The sequence below is a fragment of the Hyperolius riggenbachi genome, chromosome 2 (genome assembly GCF_040937935.1).
Source record: "Hyperolius riggenbachi isolate aHypRig1 chromosome 2, aHypRig1.pri, whole genome shotgun sequence".
NCBI lineage: Eukaryota > Metazoa > Chordata > Amphibia > Anura > Hyperoliidae > Hyperolius > Hyperolius riggenbachi.
The window spans coordinates 489,828,218-489,847,157 of record NC_090647.1 but is presented as its reverse complement, the minus strand read 5'-3'; the positions used below and the strand labels follow the sequence as shown (position 1 = coordinate 489,847,157).

General features: G+C 44.4%; 1 protein-coding gene across 1 annotated transcript in view; it reads left to right on the top strand.

The window, feature by feature from the left end:
* Positions 1–18,940, top strand: part of C2CD2 (C2 calcium dependent domain containing 2) — a 142,312-nt gene that overhangs the window by 106,445 nt on the left and 16,927 nt on the right. The window contains exons 9-11 of the mRNA XM_068270393.1: positions 15,179–15,243; positions 17,990–18,111; positions 18,661–18,844. Coding sequence (XP_068126494.1) covers positions 15,179–15,243; positions 17,990–18,111; positions 18,661–18,844 — 371 coding nt within the window. The remainder of the gene's footprint in view (positions 1–15,178; positions 15,244–17,989; positions 18,112–18,660; positions 18,845–18,940) is intronic.

Genomic DNA, 18,940 nt, shown 5'->3' with positions numbered 1-18,940 from the left:
ACCGCTTCCTGGTCAGCACACAGTTAAACTGTAATATCGCCCACTTGAGCCATAGGGAAACATGGACACATCAGTTCTCCTCTCAGCTGTAACTGACAGCGACTGATATATAACTGACAGCAACTGATATATTTCAGTTCTGACAAAATGTTGTCAGAACTGGAAGGGATCACTGTCAGAAGAAAATGGTGAGCTTCTGAGAGGAACTGATGGCAAGGTAACTGTGTACTGTTCATTTGAAGTTACCTCATGTGTTTATTTTAAATAATTGTACTCAGTACAGGTTCCCTTTAAAAAAATAAAAAAAAGTTTTTCCATATTGCACCCATAGCATTATAAATAGAATACACAACAATAGTACATACCTAGCTGCTACTCCACCATTCTTTAAAACATTTGATAAGTGGGTAGTTGCGTCAAATTCAGGCTACCACCATCTTCTTTAAATACAAATGCATTTGATTTTGTTTGATTCTGGGAGCCTTTATACGTTAAAAACTAAAGAAAATTTCAGGATTTCGTTATTAAAATGTAGTGTTAATAATTTTGGCATGATCAGTTTATAGTCGCTTTAAGTTATGTGTGTAACTTTGCAAATTTCCCAAAACGTGATTTCACATGCAATTTTGCATTAATTCGTACATGGTTTTTCATGAACATTAACTTTGTCGGGATTCACAGAAAAAGCTCATACAAATGCCTATAAAAATCACAAAAAATGTGCACAAAAGATCATACAAAAAATGCAAATACAGATTAGAGCATGACGAAGATCGCGTGAATAAAACGCAAGTACAAGTATGAACGCTCCCTAGCGGCTATTGCTTCTCTGCACTACTATGCTGACCTGTGCATACCAAAGTAAAGTGGCAGCTGTTACAAGCAGGGCTGTCGAGTGGGTACAAAAATCATCCAACTCCTCAGTTTATGAAACCTCCAACTCCAAGTACCCAAAATTGCTCTGACTCCTCAACTCCACTGCCTTTCCAGGGTTATGTGGCGTCTTCCGACTCCTCAGTTTATGAAACCACCAATTCCAGGTACCCAAAGCCAACTCCTCGACTTCAACTCCACAGCCCTGGGTAGAAGTCTTGACGTGAAAAGGACGATCCCTGGCTGCATTAACAGCCCTGTTTTTCTACCTCTGCTAATGAAGGAGCTTATAAATGGAATAAAAAGAGCTTTGCATATGAGTGCTGCACTGACCTGGGAAAACTGTGCTTGGGGTTTTTAGTTCTTTTTGTGATTAAAACTAATTGTACACAGGTTCCCCCTGACCTCTGAGTGGCATTGCACAATTTCCCCTTTTTCATGCTCCATATTTCTCTTCTGAAAGGTTTACGTGTGTGAGAAGGTATTGCTGCATTATTTCTGCTCGATCTGGTCCTTTTATGTCTCCTTTCTTGAGAAGCCATCACCAGAATCTGGTTGCCAGGGCAACACCACCTTTTTCTTTTGTAAGTCTCTGTTAGTAAACCCACATGTTCTAGTAGCAATCTAGCATTACGGCTTCTAGGGGTGAGACTGTTAATAGTTTACTAATTGTTTCCAGTCTTGTTTGTACTGAAGTGAGAGAAAACGTTTCCTTCCCCTCAGTGCTCTTTGTGCACGGCTGCCCACGCATTTCGTGACTCGTATAGAAAATATGGAATGGATTTCTCAGAAACACACCTGCATTATCTTTATTTTATCACCTTAAAGCAATACGGAAGTGACAAGTGCGAGATTACCGTATGTGCACGGAGAAGTGCTCCTCTATGATTCTGACCAGCCAAACGCGAGATTATGCGTACAGGGGAGCGCTTCTGCTATGATTGTGGCCAGCCGTCCATCCAGCCAGCTCTGCTCTCCTCCGGACCTCTGTTTGATCCTGCAGCATTCTCCCTCCTGCCACATGGTAATCCGGGCATTCGCCTGCAGATTAGCTGATGCGCTCCCCTTCGGGCCACCTACAGTGCAGGTGGCCATCCACTGTGCGCCAGTCACTGCACAGCCCGCAAGCCTTCACCGCTGCGCTCTCTGATCCCCTCCGTAGGTCAGCCTGGTCAACTCCTCCCCACAGACGCCAACTTAGTAAGTTGGTGACTCGCATATAGGCCGAAGGGGTGACTTTTTAGCACATTTTTTGTGCTGAAAAATTCGGCCTATATGAGAGTATATATGGTATCTTTGTTTACGGTTATCAAATTCCTTTCACACCTCAGTGACTCCAAAATCTGACGGACTACATAATGAAGGGAGGGAGATTCCCTCACTACATCTGTTAATCCTCTGTGTGAGAGAAAGCTCTCAGCAGCTGCCTGTCTCTGACTGAGCTGTCTGCAGAAAGAGGAAATGTATCTTATGTGCAACATAAACATTTGTAATAGTATGTGAAACCTGACACCAGAGCCATTGCATATAACTCTGCTTCAATATTACACTGTTCTTAGCATGTCAGATTGCAGAGATTCATCTATGCAAATTAGATATTCCAACCAAACTAAAATCTAAACATAGTACACAATTGCAGCTTTTGCCTCTGATATTGAACATAAAAAGTTGGAAAATGTTTACACAGTTACTTAGACATTATTTGTACATTGTCATTTTAGAACCCTTGGTTTGATAGTGTTCCTATAAGGTTTATCTACCTCGAGCAAATTCTACAGTATATGCAGCTCCTTTATAGACCTCTCTCAAACTGAATTTTGTGTCTGTTTTTTTTTTGTTTTTTGTTTTTTTTCACTACCAAACAAGAGTTTTGACATCACTCAGATCCCTGAATTCCTAACCCTTAAAGAGAGCCCGAGGTGGGCTCAAAAAAAAGTCTACCTGATCCAGGGTGCTGAGCAGATTAGGTAGCTGCAAAAACCACCGCTCCCATGGGCTGCAATGGACCACTTTCACTTTGATGACCTCTGGGTCACGACGCTGCACTGAGAGACTGTTGTCTCTTTCATAGCATGCAGGGAGGTGGGGTAGCGGCAGGGGGCGTGGCCAGGGAGAGAGAGCTGCGCAATGGCTGCTCTGGAAACCCTGCAGGAACGCCCCTAGCGGCGTTTTAAACAGGAAATCCCTCTCATTGTGTTTACCTCAGAGATGGCGACAAATATTGTTGCTAATCTTGGTGTGTGTGGGGGGGGGGGGGGGGACTACAGCCCGGCGGTGGGCGGCAGAGAGGGGTGGTGGAGACACAGAAGCATGTCATGAGACAGAGAGGCCAACCCCCAACCGCCCACCTCGGGTTCTTTTCAAGGCTTTGTATACACCAGGCAATACTTGCAGTGATGTTACCTGACGTTGGGCAACATCGCTTAACAAAAGTACCGCAATCGCTTGAAGTCTGGTTGCGCCCATCGTGCAGCATTGCGTATACCTGCCAGCCAGAAGATGGATCAGCGGAGCGCTCGTCGTCAGGGAGATGTCACTAGATCAGTGATGGCTAAGCTTGGCACTCCAGCTGTGGTGAAACTACAAGTCCCATGAGGCATTGCAATACTCTGACTGCTTTAAGCACAACTCTGGGAGGCAGAGGCATCATGGAATTTGTAGTTTTGTCACAGCTGGAGTGCCAAGGTTAGCCATCACTGTACTAGGTCAATCTACCTGCATTGCGAGGTGAGTACATAGCATTACAGCTTGGGAAAAGGTACACAGCTCTGTTTAAGAATTGGACTGTACATACATATGATCGTTGATCACCAGGTGTCCAGTTTCAGTTCCTGGAAATAAAACGCATATATTCTGGTATTTAGGGAACGTGTTACATTTCACATTGTGCTTGAGCATAAAGGGAAATGTACACCGAGCAATAGGCAGATTTTTTTTTTCCGTCAAAATTCCAGGAAATAACAAAAGCGATTGCCCTGAACAGGCAATTGCATTTTAGCCTGGACACATGGAAAGCAGATTCTTGTATTCCCAAGTGTCAGGAGTGTTTGTATCTCAGGCAGACAGTATCCAACTACAGCTAGTTGTTGTTCTGATAAAAACATTTATTTTACTGTTCTTTTTTCAGGATTGTGCAGTTTACTTTATATTAAAATTTTGTTTTGCATATATTTCAATTTTACTTGAAATCACACTGAAAAAAAAATCATTAAAGATTACTTTCAGTGAAGACTGCTCATAAAAGCAATGCCTAGCCCCAAAGATATAGGCCGTTTAAGATAGATTCGGACATTGGCCTCAATTCACTAAGCTTAACTCCTGTCTTTAATAACTCTTCAGAGCTGTTTTACAATTATCACAATTATATCACCATGGTGATAACTGTAAAACAGCTCAGAAGAGTTATTAAAGACAGGAGTTAAGCTTAGTGAATTGAGGCCATAGTCTCTGAAAGTTGTAGTTTGCCTGGTTCCTTCAACCTTCCAAATCTGTTTTAGGTCCTTTTGGTGCAATTGGTGACTCCACTCACTTCGCTTTTATTTTGAGTTGACTTAAAGCAAACCTGAACTGAAAATTAAAAGTTAAAATAAAAATACACACGTCATACTTGCCTCCCTTGTAGTCTACTCACCAATCTCTTTCTCCGCTCCTGCATCCTGTTTGTTCACTGTGATCAATGGAATTCTCCGTCCTCTATTTTGAAAATGGCCATTACCTCATAACCGCTTCCTGATCAGCACACTGTTAAACTGTAATATCGTCCACTTGAGCCATAGGGAAACAGGGACATTACTTTACTCATCGGTTTTCCCTTTCAGTTATAACTGACAGCAACTGATATATACCTGACAACTGATTTATTTTAGTTCTGCCAAAATCTTGTCAGAACTGATAGGAATCATAAGAAGAAAATGGTGAGCTTCTGAGAGGAACTGATGGCAAGGTAAGTATGTAATATGCATTTGCAGTTACATTGTGTTTGTTTCCAGGACATCTCAGGACAGCAACCCTGAGACTTGTCTCCCTCCATTTCCAACTGGAGAGGATACTAGTTAAAAGAATTAACATAATTGATTAGGCAGGCACACTACATAAGGCAGCATTCCCTTACCCTCATCAGTTGTTTTCCTGTCCAGCAGGATGCTGGTTGTGTGGGGAGAGCTGGCCAACCATGATAAATTTCAGGAGCCGCGGCATACAAGTGTCCCCTATGTCAGCGCTGGTCAGGCGAGCCAGCGCGGGTGCTTGCTGTCTGCATCGGCTTCTCCCCCAGTCTGTTACACGCCGGAGCGGCTTCCGCTGGAGGACGCGCGCAGGGGGACATGTGACTTCCGCATTACGTGACCAAGGAGGAAGTAGAATGCGTTCCATGGCTCGGCGTGCATCCCACCGCATTTAGCCGCTGATTGAGCTAGTCTGCTCGGTAATGCGGTGGATTTCTAAGGTAAAGCAAACCTTTTCATTATGTTTGGGCGGAAACCTTCAGGTGACCTATTCAAGGGTTGTGCATCCTGGTCAGTCTTGTGTATGCTGACCATGGAAGCTCCTGCAGGTTCTTGCTTCCAGGGTTCTGAGGAGACAAGCTCCACTCCCTCTCTGGTATGTGTCTTCTGTTATAAGGCCTTTATACCGGCTATTATTTGAGGGTTATCAAGCACCCTCCCCTGGTTCCTCAGTTTTAACTTTGTTTCCGTCCTGGAAACACCCAAGAGGAATAGCTGCTGAGTTTATTTTGCCGGATTGGTGTCCTCTTGGCAGCAGTGCTCATGCATGAAATCCCTGGGCCACAAGCCATGGTTGGGAGACTGGGGCTGGTGGGTGAGTCCAATATAGGAGAACTAGACAGCATAAGAAATGGTACTGTTCCTGACATTCTCCCTTATGCTGGAAAGATGGGATCACAGACAAGAGCTTCCAAGCTTGTTCCAGCAGCAGGGATATTCACTCATATAGTTCACATTAGAGTGTGATTTTCCCCCTGTGTGTTTTACCCTCTCTCTTTTTTCCTCTATAATCTAGTAAGATAATGGAAACTTGCAGGGTAATGATAGTTGCAAGTAGTTATTTGCTTCCCATTTGATTGGTCAGGCCTGCAGTTAAACCTATGCTAGCTGTAGAGACTGACAATTGTTGCAGGGGTGTACACTCACATGGTTGGTTTTAGAGTGATTTTTCCCTGGTATAAGTTTATACTTGTCCTCTGTGTCCGTGCAATCTAGCAGTGGGTGCAAAGCAGGAGGCGAAGGTGAATTGTTGCCATTGCAGCAATAGGCTTCCCCAGGGTTATAATAAGATGATTTGTCAAGCCTGAACTGCAGCGATGGTGATTGACAATCTATGGAAATTTTCAGGAAGTGAATCTCTGGGTAGTTTCAAGGAGTTCCTTGTTTCAAACTTGTTCAGATCTATTGTGCTTTTTGTTTCAGATCTGCATTGCAATTGTTTCAGATCTGCATTGCAATTGTTTCAGATCTGCATAGCATTTGTTTCAGATCTGCATAGCATTTGTTTCAGATCTGCATGGCATTTGTTTCAGATCTGCATGGCATTTGTTTCAGATCTGCATGGCATTTGTTTCAGATCTGCATAGCCTTCGTTTCAGATCTGCATAGCATTTGTTTCAGATCTGCATAGCATTTGTTTCAGATCTGCATAGCATTTGTTTCAGATTTGCATTGCATTTGTTTCAGATCTGCATAGTATTTGTTTCAGATCTGCATTGCATTTGTTTCGGATCTGCATTGCATTTGTTTCGGATCTGCATTGCATTTGTTTCGGATCTGCATTGCATTTGTTTCGGATCTGCATTGCATTTGTTTCGGATCTGCATTGCATTTGTTTCGGATCTGCTTTGCATTTGTTTCGGATCTGTTTTGCATTGGTTTCGGATCTGTTTTGCATTTCTTTTGAATTTTGCTTGATTTGTCAAGCCTGCACTTAAACCTTTACTGGCTGTAGAGATTGACAATTTTTCAGTGAGATACACTCTTAGTATTTAGTGTAATTTCCCCTGTAAGTTTTATCCCTTCTCTATATTCTGGCCAAGTTGTGTGTAAAGCAGAGGATTTCAAGATTCTGGAATCTTAAGCAATGTGGACAGTAGATTTTTCCAGTATTAGAAGTAATTGTCGAATCTGCACAAAGGGCGGTACATATCCGTTAGCCGGACGCATCCGGCAGGTGGCGCTGTTGTAGCGAATTTTGCTGCGCTGTTGTATCTAATTCCATTCATACTTAGTGAACGTAGTACTGTGTGAATGGAAGCGCCGCAGGTGGCGCTAATTACATACGCAACGTAACTATACAATGTTAATGCCAACGAATATATTGTATTTGAAAGCGGCGGCAATGTAACACATGAGGCCGCCGCCTTCGTCTGTTGTTCTTCTTCTCCCCCTTTGCCCTCTCGCTTGTATACAATGCTGCCAGAGTCGTTTGTCGCAAGGAAACAAGCAGGATTCCCTGCCGCGACGAACGACTCTGGGGGGACACGCATGTCCCCGCAGGCTGGCAGCATTGTATACAAGCGAGAGGGCAAAGGGGGAGAAGAACAGACGAAGGCTGCGGCCTCATGTGTTACATTGCCGCCGCTTTCATTTGAATTCCATTAAGTGCCAGTTCCGGCCACTTCAAATACAATATATTCGTTGGCATTAACATTGTATAGTTACGTTGCGTATCAATGTAATTAGCGCCACCTGCGGCGCTTCCATTCACACAGTACTACGTTCACTAAGTATGAATGGCATGCGGTATTTTACACTTCACTGTGCTAATTCATCAATATTTTCACGTGTGGTAGAGGTTCGTTAAGATACCGAACTATTGTCTTTTAACCTCCTGGGGACTGCCTAATGCCGATGGGCGTGGCCACGGCGGCAGCCCCAGGACCGCCTAACGCCGATCAGTGTAAAGTCCTGGGGCTGCAGTTTGCAGGAGATTGCATCTCCTGCTCGGGGGGCGGAGCTCCGCCCCGCCTTCAGACTGTTAGACGGCGAAACCGCCGTCTGTACAGAGCTGCGATCTGCAGCAGCGCTGTGCTGGGGACAGCCGTGTGACACGGCTGTCCCCTCCTGACTGTCGGTCATAGGCTGAAGCCTATGACAGCTGATCACATGGATTGACCAGCGGGGGGAGGGAGGGTGGAATACAAACAAATTAAAAAAAAAAATAGCAAAATGTATTAAAAAAACAAACATTAAGTAAAAAATAAACAAATAAACATCCGGGGGGTGATCTGACCCCACCAACAGAGAGCCCTGTTGGTGGGGAGAAAAGGAGGGGGGAATCACTTGTGTGCTTTGGTGTGCGGCCCTACAGCTTGGCCTTAAAGCTGCAGTGGCCATTTTCACAAAAATTAGCCTGGTGTTTAGGGGGGGGGGGGGGGGGGGGGGTTTCCACTGTGGTCCTCAAGTGGTTAAATAATTTTACTTGGTTGAGGCTCGCCGTAAGCGGTCTGAACTGCTTATGTGTCTAACAGGCAATTTCCGCTTGAGGTAAATTCTGATTACTGAGCAGCACAACAGTATCTTTATGCAAAACAGTGGTGGCAAACCTTTTCGAGACAGTGCCCAAACTTCAACTCAAAAGTCTCTTGTCTCTCGTAAAGTGCCAACGCGCCAATTTGAACAAAATGACCCCCCCCCCCTCCTCAGAACATAAGAGATGACAAATACCAGGCCCTCAAACCTACAGTGACCCGCTTTTTGTGGGTTCAACCTTGGGAAGGGGGGGGGGTTTGCGGCGCACTGCGATGAAAAAAATGGGCATGGCCATGACATTGTATGGGTCGGAGCTAACGTAATGATGTAACAGCGAGGCATAAGAAAGCAGTGTTTCCGCCATGATGTGGTGAAACGAGGATTCGCATCATGGGTGTGCAGAAACTGTGTGATGCTATTAATATACCCGCCGTAACCCCAAAGCAGCAAATATAGCCAACTATGTCCATTAAATAAATGCAGCAACGGTTACTTCAGACACTAGAAAATAAACGCAATGTGGGCAACATTTTAGCAGAAAATAACGCAGTGGGCAACATTTTAGCAGAAAATAACGCAGTGGGCAACATTTTAGCAGAAAATAATGCAGTGGGCAACATTTCCCCAGAAAATGCAGTGGGCAACTTTTTCCCAGAAAATGCAGTGGGCAACATTTCAATAGAAAACAACGCAGTGGGCAACATTTCACCCGCAAAAAAGGAATTTACTCACTTGACAGAAGTCTCCTCTCCCGGCCGGCCTCTGGCGCGCAGCTCCCCAGAGATATTGCTCCTGCATATCTCCCGCGCTGAATGCAATAGCAGGGCTATGGGAAGATGGTGCCCGAAAGCCCTGTACTGGAGACACAAATAGTCTCCAGTACAGGGCTTCGGACGGCATCTTCCAGTAGCCCTGCTCTGCCTGCTGGAAGACTATGCAGGCTGGAGCGGGGCTGCGCGCTATGAACTGCGTAGCGTCTAGTAGACGCCGCGGCCAGTTCATGCAATGGACGGGACATAGCGCAGCAGCGATGGCCAGCAGATTCGGCGAGTTAGTTGAGAATGAAAAAAGTTCCTTGATCTGTGAATGGGATAGCAGACTGAACCCTACTGAGAAAGAAAAATGTGAATTGATCATGGTTTATGTTGCATGAAGGAACATGCAATGAAATGCTTATTGCAATACTCACATGCCCTGCAGCAAATGGGACTGTCCTTTGACCAAGGTCGCAGATGGCAGGTAGATGGATTATTGTGCTCTATATCCTGAATAAGAGCTTATCTATAAACTGTGCCCTCTAGTGGTTGGGGGTTTGAGACGTTTTTCGTGTTCAGGCTTGTATCATGAGAAAGCTTAGGCAGGTGACAGCTTAGAGAGGTGCAGAATTTTAGGAGCTCCCTTGTCTTCGCCAGAAAACTCCTCATAGGCTAGTGGATGCCAGAACTCCCAGGACATTCCTTATTCTTGCGCCATTGGAATTCTGCAGAAGAGGCTGAGTTGAGGAAATTATCTTGGGAGGCGGGTGAAAGTTATAGTGGAGATCTTGAGAACGGACTGTGAGATGTGGTCACATAAGCTTAAAGGGAATCTAAAGTGAAAATACACTTGAGATTATGATTTGTATGTGTAGTACTGCTAAGAAATAAAACATCTTTCCTGAACTCTCCGACTAATTTAGTCAGAGAGTAATGTTTCTTTTTCTAAGGCACTTACCTCAACCTGTGTTTCTTGTTTAAGGCTGGTTTCACAGTGGGACGTTACAGGCGCACGTTAGTGCAGCCTGTAACGCAGCCCACCGCACAGCAATGAAAAATCAATGGGCTGTTCACAGTGCCCACGTTGCGTTACACAGTAACGCTGCGCCATAAGTCAAGGTACTGCATGCAGTGCTTTGTAAGCGGCAGAGCCGCATTAGACTGTTTGCACATGCTCAGTAACGTTGGGGAGGAGCGGAGAGCGGCCAGGCACATGGCTAATTAATATTCACTGCACTCAGTGACGTGCAGTGTTTACTTCTTGATACGGCCGCTCTGTGCGGCGATTGGCCGGTGGGACCACGTGATGCCGCATGCGTCCAAGAGTGCGCATCAAGGCGTGAGACGCCAGAGTGAACTGCACAACGCGGCTCACTCTGACGTCCAAAGCAGGGAGCACCAAGCGTTGTTAGGGGCATGTTATGCGACCATAACGTCCCCTAAAACGCAACGTCCTGGTGTGAAACCAGCCTAAAGGTTTTCTGCCAGGAAGTTCAAATGGTCATTAACTCTGCTCGGTTTCATCATTTAAAATGCAGAGTGTAATTTGTAAACTGCAAATATTAGAGAATGATGCAATGTTATAGAAAAACATACATAACTGAAAATAAAGTGAATTTTCTTTGCTACTAATGTTCTATTATCCGTACTACACATACGACTCATTATATCATAAGGTTTTTTTTATTTTCTTCAAAGTCACTGTAAATTTCTAGAGGTATTAGATGGTGTGGCTGGATACATAGAGGGGTAAAAGAAGGCGCAGGCAAGGACCGGTTTAAATTGAGGTAGAGTGGGAAGAAACACAGGGATAGTCTTGCGGCTCGTATGGTACAAATCAAGGTTGAGGTGGGTGCAAGCAACAATCACAGAATATGAAGGCGGGGTTAGGTAAGACACAGATTAGATCAGAAAGGTGGCAAGAAGAAAGATAGATGCAGCACTGGCTGCAAGGTCAGGGGCTTTAGTTTTCTCGACACTTGCATGTGTCCTTGTACACAGAGGTGCATGACCAAGATCACAACTAGCCATGCACAACCATGACTATGTACACAGTTTGCCAGCTGTGCCAGCATGCAGGTAGGTTTATGTTCCCAACCGCAAGACTGCAGCTGGTAACATGTGCACCCCGACACTTAAGTGTATGGCCACAGTTATTGTAGGCTTTCTGCTGAGACCTGGATATTTGGGCTGCTGAAGGACAGGTGAGTATGGTTTTGTTTTTTAAATTTAGTGACTGTTAAGGGATTGGAGCAGTACAAGGACAGTTACACCTGTACATGGCCGGATTTCAGGCAAGGCCACAAAGGCCATGGCCTAGGGCGCCAGGAAAGCAAGGGGAGCTCTGTGGGCAGCAGGGTGGCACATACCAAACTCTGGGTGACTAGTACCAACAGCCAGATCTGGGACTCGGGGAATGAAGGGGCAGCAAAGGGACTTACAGTGGCCTCTGAGCTGCCTGTCACTCACCGAATGTGCCACTCACCAAGGGGCTTACAATCTAATCTTTGCCATCATGTCACTAACTGTCCTCAGAGGAACTTATAATGTAATCCCTGCCATCACTTCACAAACTGTCCTTAGAGGAGCCTACAATATAATATCCCTGCCGTTTTTTTTTTTGTTTGTTTTTTTGGAGAGGGGCAAAGACCGACAGCATTGTAAATCCTCTGATTTACAATGCTGTCGGTCTGGGGGCAGTTAGTGATAATGGGCCTTGGGCAGTAAAAAGTACAAATCGGGCCCTGCACCTGTAGCTGCTATAAGGATACAGAGTTCTAAAGCTGTAGAAACGTCTTTACAGCTAACAAGCCAGTGAAATCGGATGTCTGCCTCTTATCTGTACAATTTCATTCCTGATAAGGACAAAGTTCAGAAATGATAGACATTCACTATATGTATATATAGTACGGCCGATTTATGTCTGGAGGTATCTACTTTGATGACTGCAGAATTTCTTTAGCATGAATCAATTCATGTCTGGAGATTAATCAACTTCCTGGGTTTATTTAAAGGAGACCTGTCCTAAAAACATACTTTTTTCATTTTCTAAAGCCAAACTCCAGTGGGAAAAAAAAAACCTCTGATTTTGGATTATGTGGTAAGTGTTCAGACACTCTGAGGTTTTTATTGGTATCTTTTGACCATATCCGTCAATTTCCTTTACTTCCTGTGTATATAGGAAGTGGCAAAGAGTGAAACCGCTACAAATAAAATATTTTGTGGACTGGACAATAGAATTCCTGGCTCATATTTATGGCTGTTCCTCATTTCCTGTCCATGGAACTACCAGCTTTACCAGCAACCCTGGCGTGAAAATTAACTGGGGAAGTAAACCATTGTATCTATAGTGCTAATCCTAAATAGGACTTTCCTGGAATTCCATAGTCTTATTTAGATTTTGAAGGTTAAACCCCACCTTGTTGGGTTATTTGTAGAGCCCTAAAGCTCATCTGATACAATCATAAACAGTCACTTTGAGTAACGGTAATCTAAGAGTTTTATTTGTATAGGGACGAACTGCCTGCTTCCCAGAAAGTTAATTATTCAAAATAACATTTTTGATAGCGGACTGCAACTTTTATAAATGTGGTTAAGAAAAGACCTGACAGGGTCCAGAGTAGGACAATTAGAGCAGCCGTTAGTTTTGGAGGGAGTGCAAATAAGTTAGTAGTGCATGATACAGCAGTAGCGTGCCTACTACTACTGAAAATGTTACTCAAGCTGCGCTGCTGGAGCAACGCAGCTTTGTGAATCAACCTCTACTGATTTTTCTGTGAGCCAGCAAAAGAGCCACATCTGGCTCCCAAGCCATAGGTTCCCTACCCCTGTTCTAAGGTAATGTCTGCCAATTCTCAACTGTTCTCAGTTCTATTAAACGGACTCTTATCACCGCCTCAGTCTAGTCACAGGTCGTCACGTTGCATTTTTTTTAAATTCCTATTCACCGGGGACCAAACCATTTTATAAATGACGCTAAAATTGTCGATCAGGATTGTGAAAATAATGAACCCCCTAGGACTAGTGGCTTAGTCTATTTCCTCACAGCGCATCCATCCCCCCTCCAGACTTTTTGCGCAGCTGTGCAAGGTTAGCAAGTACTAAAATCAGCGTAGGATCCTGGCACTTATTTACTGGCTGAAATATATGCATACAGTGTGTGTGTGGGGGGGGGGGGGCAGCAGCACCCTATAGATTCCCTATAGATTCCCTAGTAGTAGAAAGCTAATAGGAATTGAGGTAAAAGACTGTGGTGTTGAGAGGAAAGAGTTACTGGAGCTTGTATAGGTAGAATTTGCAGAACAATAGTTCTTGTATTGCAGCTGCCACTGTATGTGCAGCTAGGGAACTTCCAGCTTCTCATTATCACACAACAGCTGAAATATCCATTTGTGATCATCATGAGAAGTCCCCAGGGAGCGCTCTGCAGAATGTGTTTTACAGAGAGATACATGAGGGAGCGCAGCCTATTCATCTGTCATTTCCTGCCATAACGGCACGATAACCTCACATTCCGCAGAAATGGCTTAATATGGCCTGTGTGCAAGACGTGACTCCGGGGATTGTACATGCAGCACAATGGGGGGATTATATGATGTCTCGGAAGAGGAGGCTGTTATGCCGACATCGTAGGCTCAGCACCAAGAGGACCTGTTTGTACAAATTACCACAGTTGTTTCTTCTGGTTCATAAGCGTTCCAAGTTGTGATGTCAGGTTCAAAGAGCGGTTTTGTGCAAGACTAAAATAATTCCAAACCCAGCTATAGCCAAAACTGAAACGCACACAATTGCTCACTCCCAGGGCTCGTCTGCACTTTCCTCTGGGTAGCTCATGGTGGTGTGGGGGCCCCGGCCAGTGAGAGAATCTGAGGCCCCAGGCTGTCATGCGAACCACGGTTTGTGATAGCCATAACTGAACAAGGCAAATCATTTTGCTTACCATAAATTAGAAGTATGACCTTTGCATCTGAACTTTTCAGATTGAAAAGTCCTTTGTGTAGCTGTGCATCTATCTGTATGGGCTTAAAGTGAACTATGGAGGCTGACATGTTTATTTCCTTTTAAACAATACCAGTTGCATGGCAATCCTGCTGATCTTTCTGGTCAGTAGGGTCTAAATCACACACCCAAAACAAGCATGCAGCTAATCTTGTCAGATTTGTCATAGACCTCTGATCTGCATGCTTGTTCGGGGTCTATGGCTTAAAGTATTAAAGGCAGAGGATCAGCAGGACAGCCAGGCAATGTGCATTATTTAAAGTGAATGCTCAGTCTGGGATTTTATCAGGGCTGATAATCAGCAAGCTGAACAGTGAAGAATGAAACGGAGAGCAGGGTAAGTGTTTTCTCGAATGTTCCCACTGATGTATATGGTAAAATACATAAGGGTGCTTAGTCTCTGGTTCACTTTAAAAGGAAATAAACATGTCAGCCTCCATATCCCTCTCACCTCAGGTTCCCTTTAAGAACTCTCCTGCCTTTTATTTCCGCTTAGCAGAGCTGGTTTTAAATTGGTCACACCTACTTCCTGTTAACTACAAAGTACCACTGCATCATATAGACACATTTGTACTGTAATGCAGGGATGCTGGAAAATGTAATCTGGCATCTATTCTTTTGTGTCACCTCATCACATTTGACTTATTAACCCACCAGCAGTATCCAAACAAAACAGAGAATATGTTTTGTTTTTTTTTACTTAATTGGGGAGCATGTTTATTTTGTGAAATTACTTTTTTTCATTTACTTATTGTGCTCATTGTTGGTTCAATTTCAAATTTATTGGGCTTAGGCCTGTGGTGAATAAGTGATTTCCTTGGTGATTCCTTGCAGACAAGTGACTTCCTTGGTGTTTACTTTCTGGGGACATAGCAACAAATTGCTACATTGTTCCTAATGTGAATGCATTGTGTTAAGAGATTCCCCCATCACCCTATAAAAAAAAAAACTTTACACTTCCCCTTAGGTTCTTGGTATTCAAACTAGTTGTTTTTACTGTAGTAATGTATTTATCCTACATTAGCCAACATGATCATACAACCTAATGCCTTTTTTTTTTATACATAACAGAGAACTGAATGCAAAATCCAAAGAACTCCTACTTCAGATCTGTGAAGCTGAAAAGCCAGCAGGAAGTAAGTGTGGCACTCAGCATTGTTGAACTCTGGTAGACAAGTACTAGAAGTCTATAGGAGTACTCTAGCCACGGAGCAGGTTTTTTTTTGGTATGATTAAAGAGACACTGAAGCGGGAAAAAATATATGATATAATGAATTGGTTGTGTACTATGAATAATTACAAGATTAGCAGCAAAGAAAATATTCTCATATTTTTATTTTCAGGTATATAGTGTGTTTTCTAACATTGCATCATTCTCTAATATGTGCAGATTACACAACACTCTGCATTCAAATGATTCTTTCAGAGCAGTCTGTGAACTAATGACCTCTGGCAGATAAAAAGAAAACTGTTCACTTACAGTTGAGATAATAAGTCAGAAGACAGCCCTCTCCACGACTTTAAAAGTCGTAGAGATTATGGCTTTTTTGCATAGAGATAACAACTGGAGTTTCTTAACTCTTCCTTTACTGGAAACAATTAGACTGATGTATCTGATCTTAATGTTTTATTTCTTAGCTGTGCTACAAATACAAATCATAATATCATTTTTTTTTCGCTTCAGTGTCTCTTTAAATGCATGTTTTCTTTGCACTACCCTCACAAGTTAAAGCAAACCTGGGAGAAAATAAAAATGAAGGGAACCTAATCCTCTGGGGGTCCGTGACAGGGGACCCTATAGGACCCAGAGGCTTCCCTCTTCTTATGAAAGTATGGCTATTTGTACGTGTGGTTCGCCCTGGGTACACTTTTTAAGGTTGATAATTGTCTGCTGTGGGGGAAAATAATTACTTGATCCTTGATCCTTTGCTCACCTAAGGAGAGGAAAGGCTGAGTCCCATAGAGCGTTCCCGTTCCTCTCATGGTCCCTGCGCCCCACCGCTTGCTCCCCTGTTACCTTTGCTCTTTGCTGCTTTGGTAGCCCGAGTCGGGCTGCTCCGTATTGCAGGTTCGGAAGTCTTTGGGAGCCAAAGACAGGCCTCTCCGTAAAGAGCATGCACGAGCATGCGCACTCGCAGTACGGAGCCGCCTGTTTTCGGAAGCAGTCTTGCTCTTGAAGACTTTCAAAGCTTCCTGCGCTGGGGGATTCAAACGGAGGAGCCAGCACTGGAACAAGTGATCCACTTGAGGAATGGGACGGCTCTATAGGACCCAAAGCCTTCTCTCTCCTTAGGTAGGTTTTTGGGGGGTTTATTTAAACATGCTTCAGACTCATGTTAAGTTATAAATTGCTTAGCATGTCATTGATTGAATTAAGTATTTGAGCCCCAGCAACCCAGACAGAATTCAGGCTCCCACAGATTGGTTACGTGGCACACAGTTCAATCGATCAATTAGAGATACTCCTGATCTATGCCCATTATGTACATAAGGCACATCTGTCCAGAGAGTGTTGCTTCCATTACAACCTCTCCATCACCACAGGCAAGACCAAGGGCTGGTTAAGGACCTATGGGACAAGACTGTAGACCCACACGATGCTGGAATGGGCTTGAAGACCATTAGCAAGAAGCTTGGTTAGAAGGTGACGATAGTTTGTCAATTCAGGAATGGAAGAAATATAAAATGAGCATAATTCGCCTGGGGCTCCATACAAGATCTTGCCCCATGGGGTTTGGATGATCAGGAGAATGAGGGATCAGCCCACAAGTACATGGAGGAGCTTGTTGATGATCTAAAGGTAGCTGCGATCAGTCACCAAGAACACCATTGCTAACACACTACGCCATATTGGATTGAAATCTTGACGCTCCCAGAAAGCCCCCCCCCCCCCCCCCCCCCCCCCCACCCCCTGCTCAAGAAGGCTCATGCAAAGGCACATTTGAAGTTTTCCAGTAAAAAGTCATTTAGTAAAGGCTTGGGAGAAAGTTCTGTGATTAGATGATACCAAAATAGAGCTCTTTGTATTTTTCTTCCTACAAACACGGCTGTTCGAGTTGATTCCAGAGTATAAATCAAAGAACACCCTCCCCACAGCCAAGCATGGAAGTAGAAACATTTTTGATTTGAAATAGTTTTACTTCTAAGGGTTCCAGACAATTACAGGATATTGCATTGAAGGGCCAATTAATCTTAGTTTTGATAACCTTAGACAGAACACTGAAGATGGGTCGTGGACTAGTCTTTCAGCATAATGACCCAAAACACACAGCCAAGGAAACAAATGAGTGGTTCAAGAAGCCCATGAAGGTCCAGGAGTGGCCTAGCCAGTCTTCAGACCATAACCTAATAGAAAATCTGTGGAGGTAGCTGAAAGTTCGAGTTGCCAAAAATCAACCTATACCGTACTGACTTAGAAAGGACCTGCGATGAGCAGTGGGCCAAAATCCCTCCTGAGATGTGTGCAAACATGGTGGCCAACTACAAAAAACACCTGACCTCTGTGATTGCCAACAAGGATTTTGATAATTTGTATATTCAGTAGTGTGGTGAATTGTGGGTAACCACAAATGGTCACTTATAGCTGAATTATTGCAAATTTCCTTCTGTTTGAAGAAGGCAAATTTCACCAAGCATTACTTATTAGTAGGACGGCTTTTCCTTCTCTTTTATACCCCTATACATTCCTAGTGGTTTGGGTCACCCCGAGCTGCTTGGTTACTCTGATGCCACTAAATGGAAAGTCCTTTTTGATGGGGGATAAAATACTTATTTTACTCATTACAATGCACATCAAGCTCTGTCTGTACTTGAAATAACACATAAAAAACCCTTCCCATGCAATGGCTATAATAGCAGCTCTTTTCTTTCTTTTTATTGAAGGTGCTCCGTTGGCCTGGGCTACGGTACCGTTAGACCTTTTCCGAAAGAACCCATCTGGAAGGCAAAGCTTTCCACTCAGCTCAGCAGTTGGCAGCTCTGCAGCGGGAGCAGTCAGTGCTCAGGTTGGTGCCTTCTCTAATGCGGGGTCAGTGTGCGTGCCTGCTCTGCTGGGGGGGGGGGGGGGGGCGGCGGTCAGTTGTGGGTGCCTGCTCTGCTGGGGGGTCAGTTGTGGGGGTGCCTGCTCTGGGGGGGGGGGGGGGGTGTCAGTTGTGGAGTTGTGGGGGTGCCTGCTCTTCAGCGGGGGTCAGTGTGGGTGCCTGCTCTTCGGCGGGGGTCAGTGTGGGTGCCTGCTCTTCGGCGGGGGTCAGTGTGGGTGCCTGCTCTTCGCCGGGGGTCAGTGTGGGTCAGTGTGGGTGCCTGCTCTGCTGCGGGGTCAGTCAGTGATCAGGTAGCTGACAGCTTCACCATATTATAGAATTATCATATAACACAGATGTGGGCTGCATATGTCTTTTTGCATTAAAATGCTATTACAATCTAACCTATAGATATATGTGGCTATCTTTATATGTTTAAATAGCAAAATGGCCCATGAAGCAATTATTTATGTTCTGTTGTTTCATGACCGTGATATTTCATTTTAAGTGGAACTTATTTTGCGTCCATTTAAGTTCCTGTTTGTGGAGCCCAATGAGCTGAAATCCTTCCCGGTTCCAGTCCCGGTCCCAGCAAAGAAGGTGGAGATGGACCGCACTGTGATGCCCTGTGGCACTGTGGTCACCACCATCACCTCTGTCACGTCCAAACCTCGGCTCGATGGGAAAAGCCCGACCAGCCTCTCTGACAAATCTTCAGGTACGTTAAAATTGATTAGCAAGAAGCCCGGAGGCTGTTGTCTCCCCCTAGTGGATTTTGCACAGTAATGAGGATGAACATTGGAATTTAGAATGT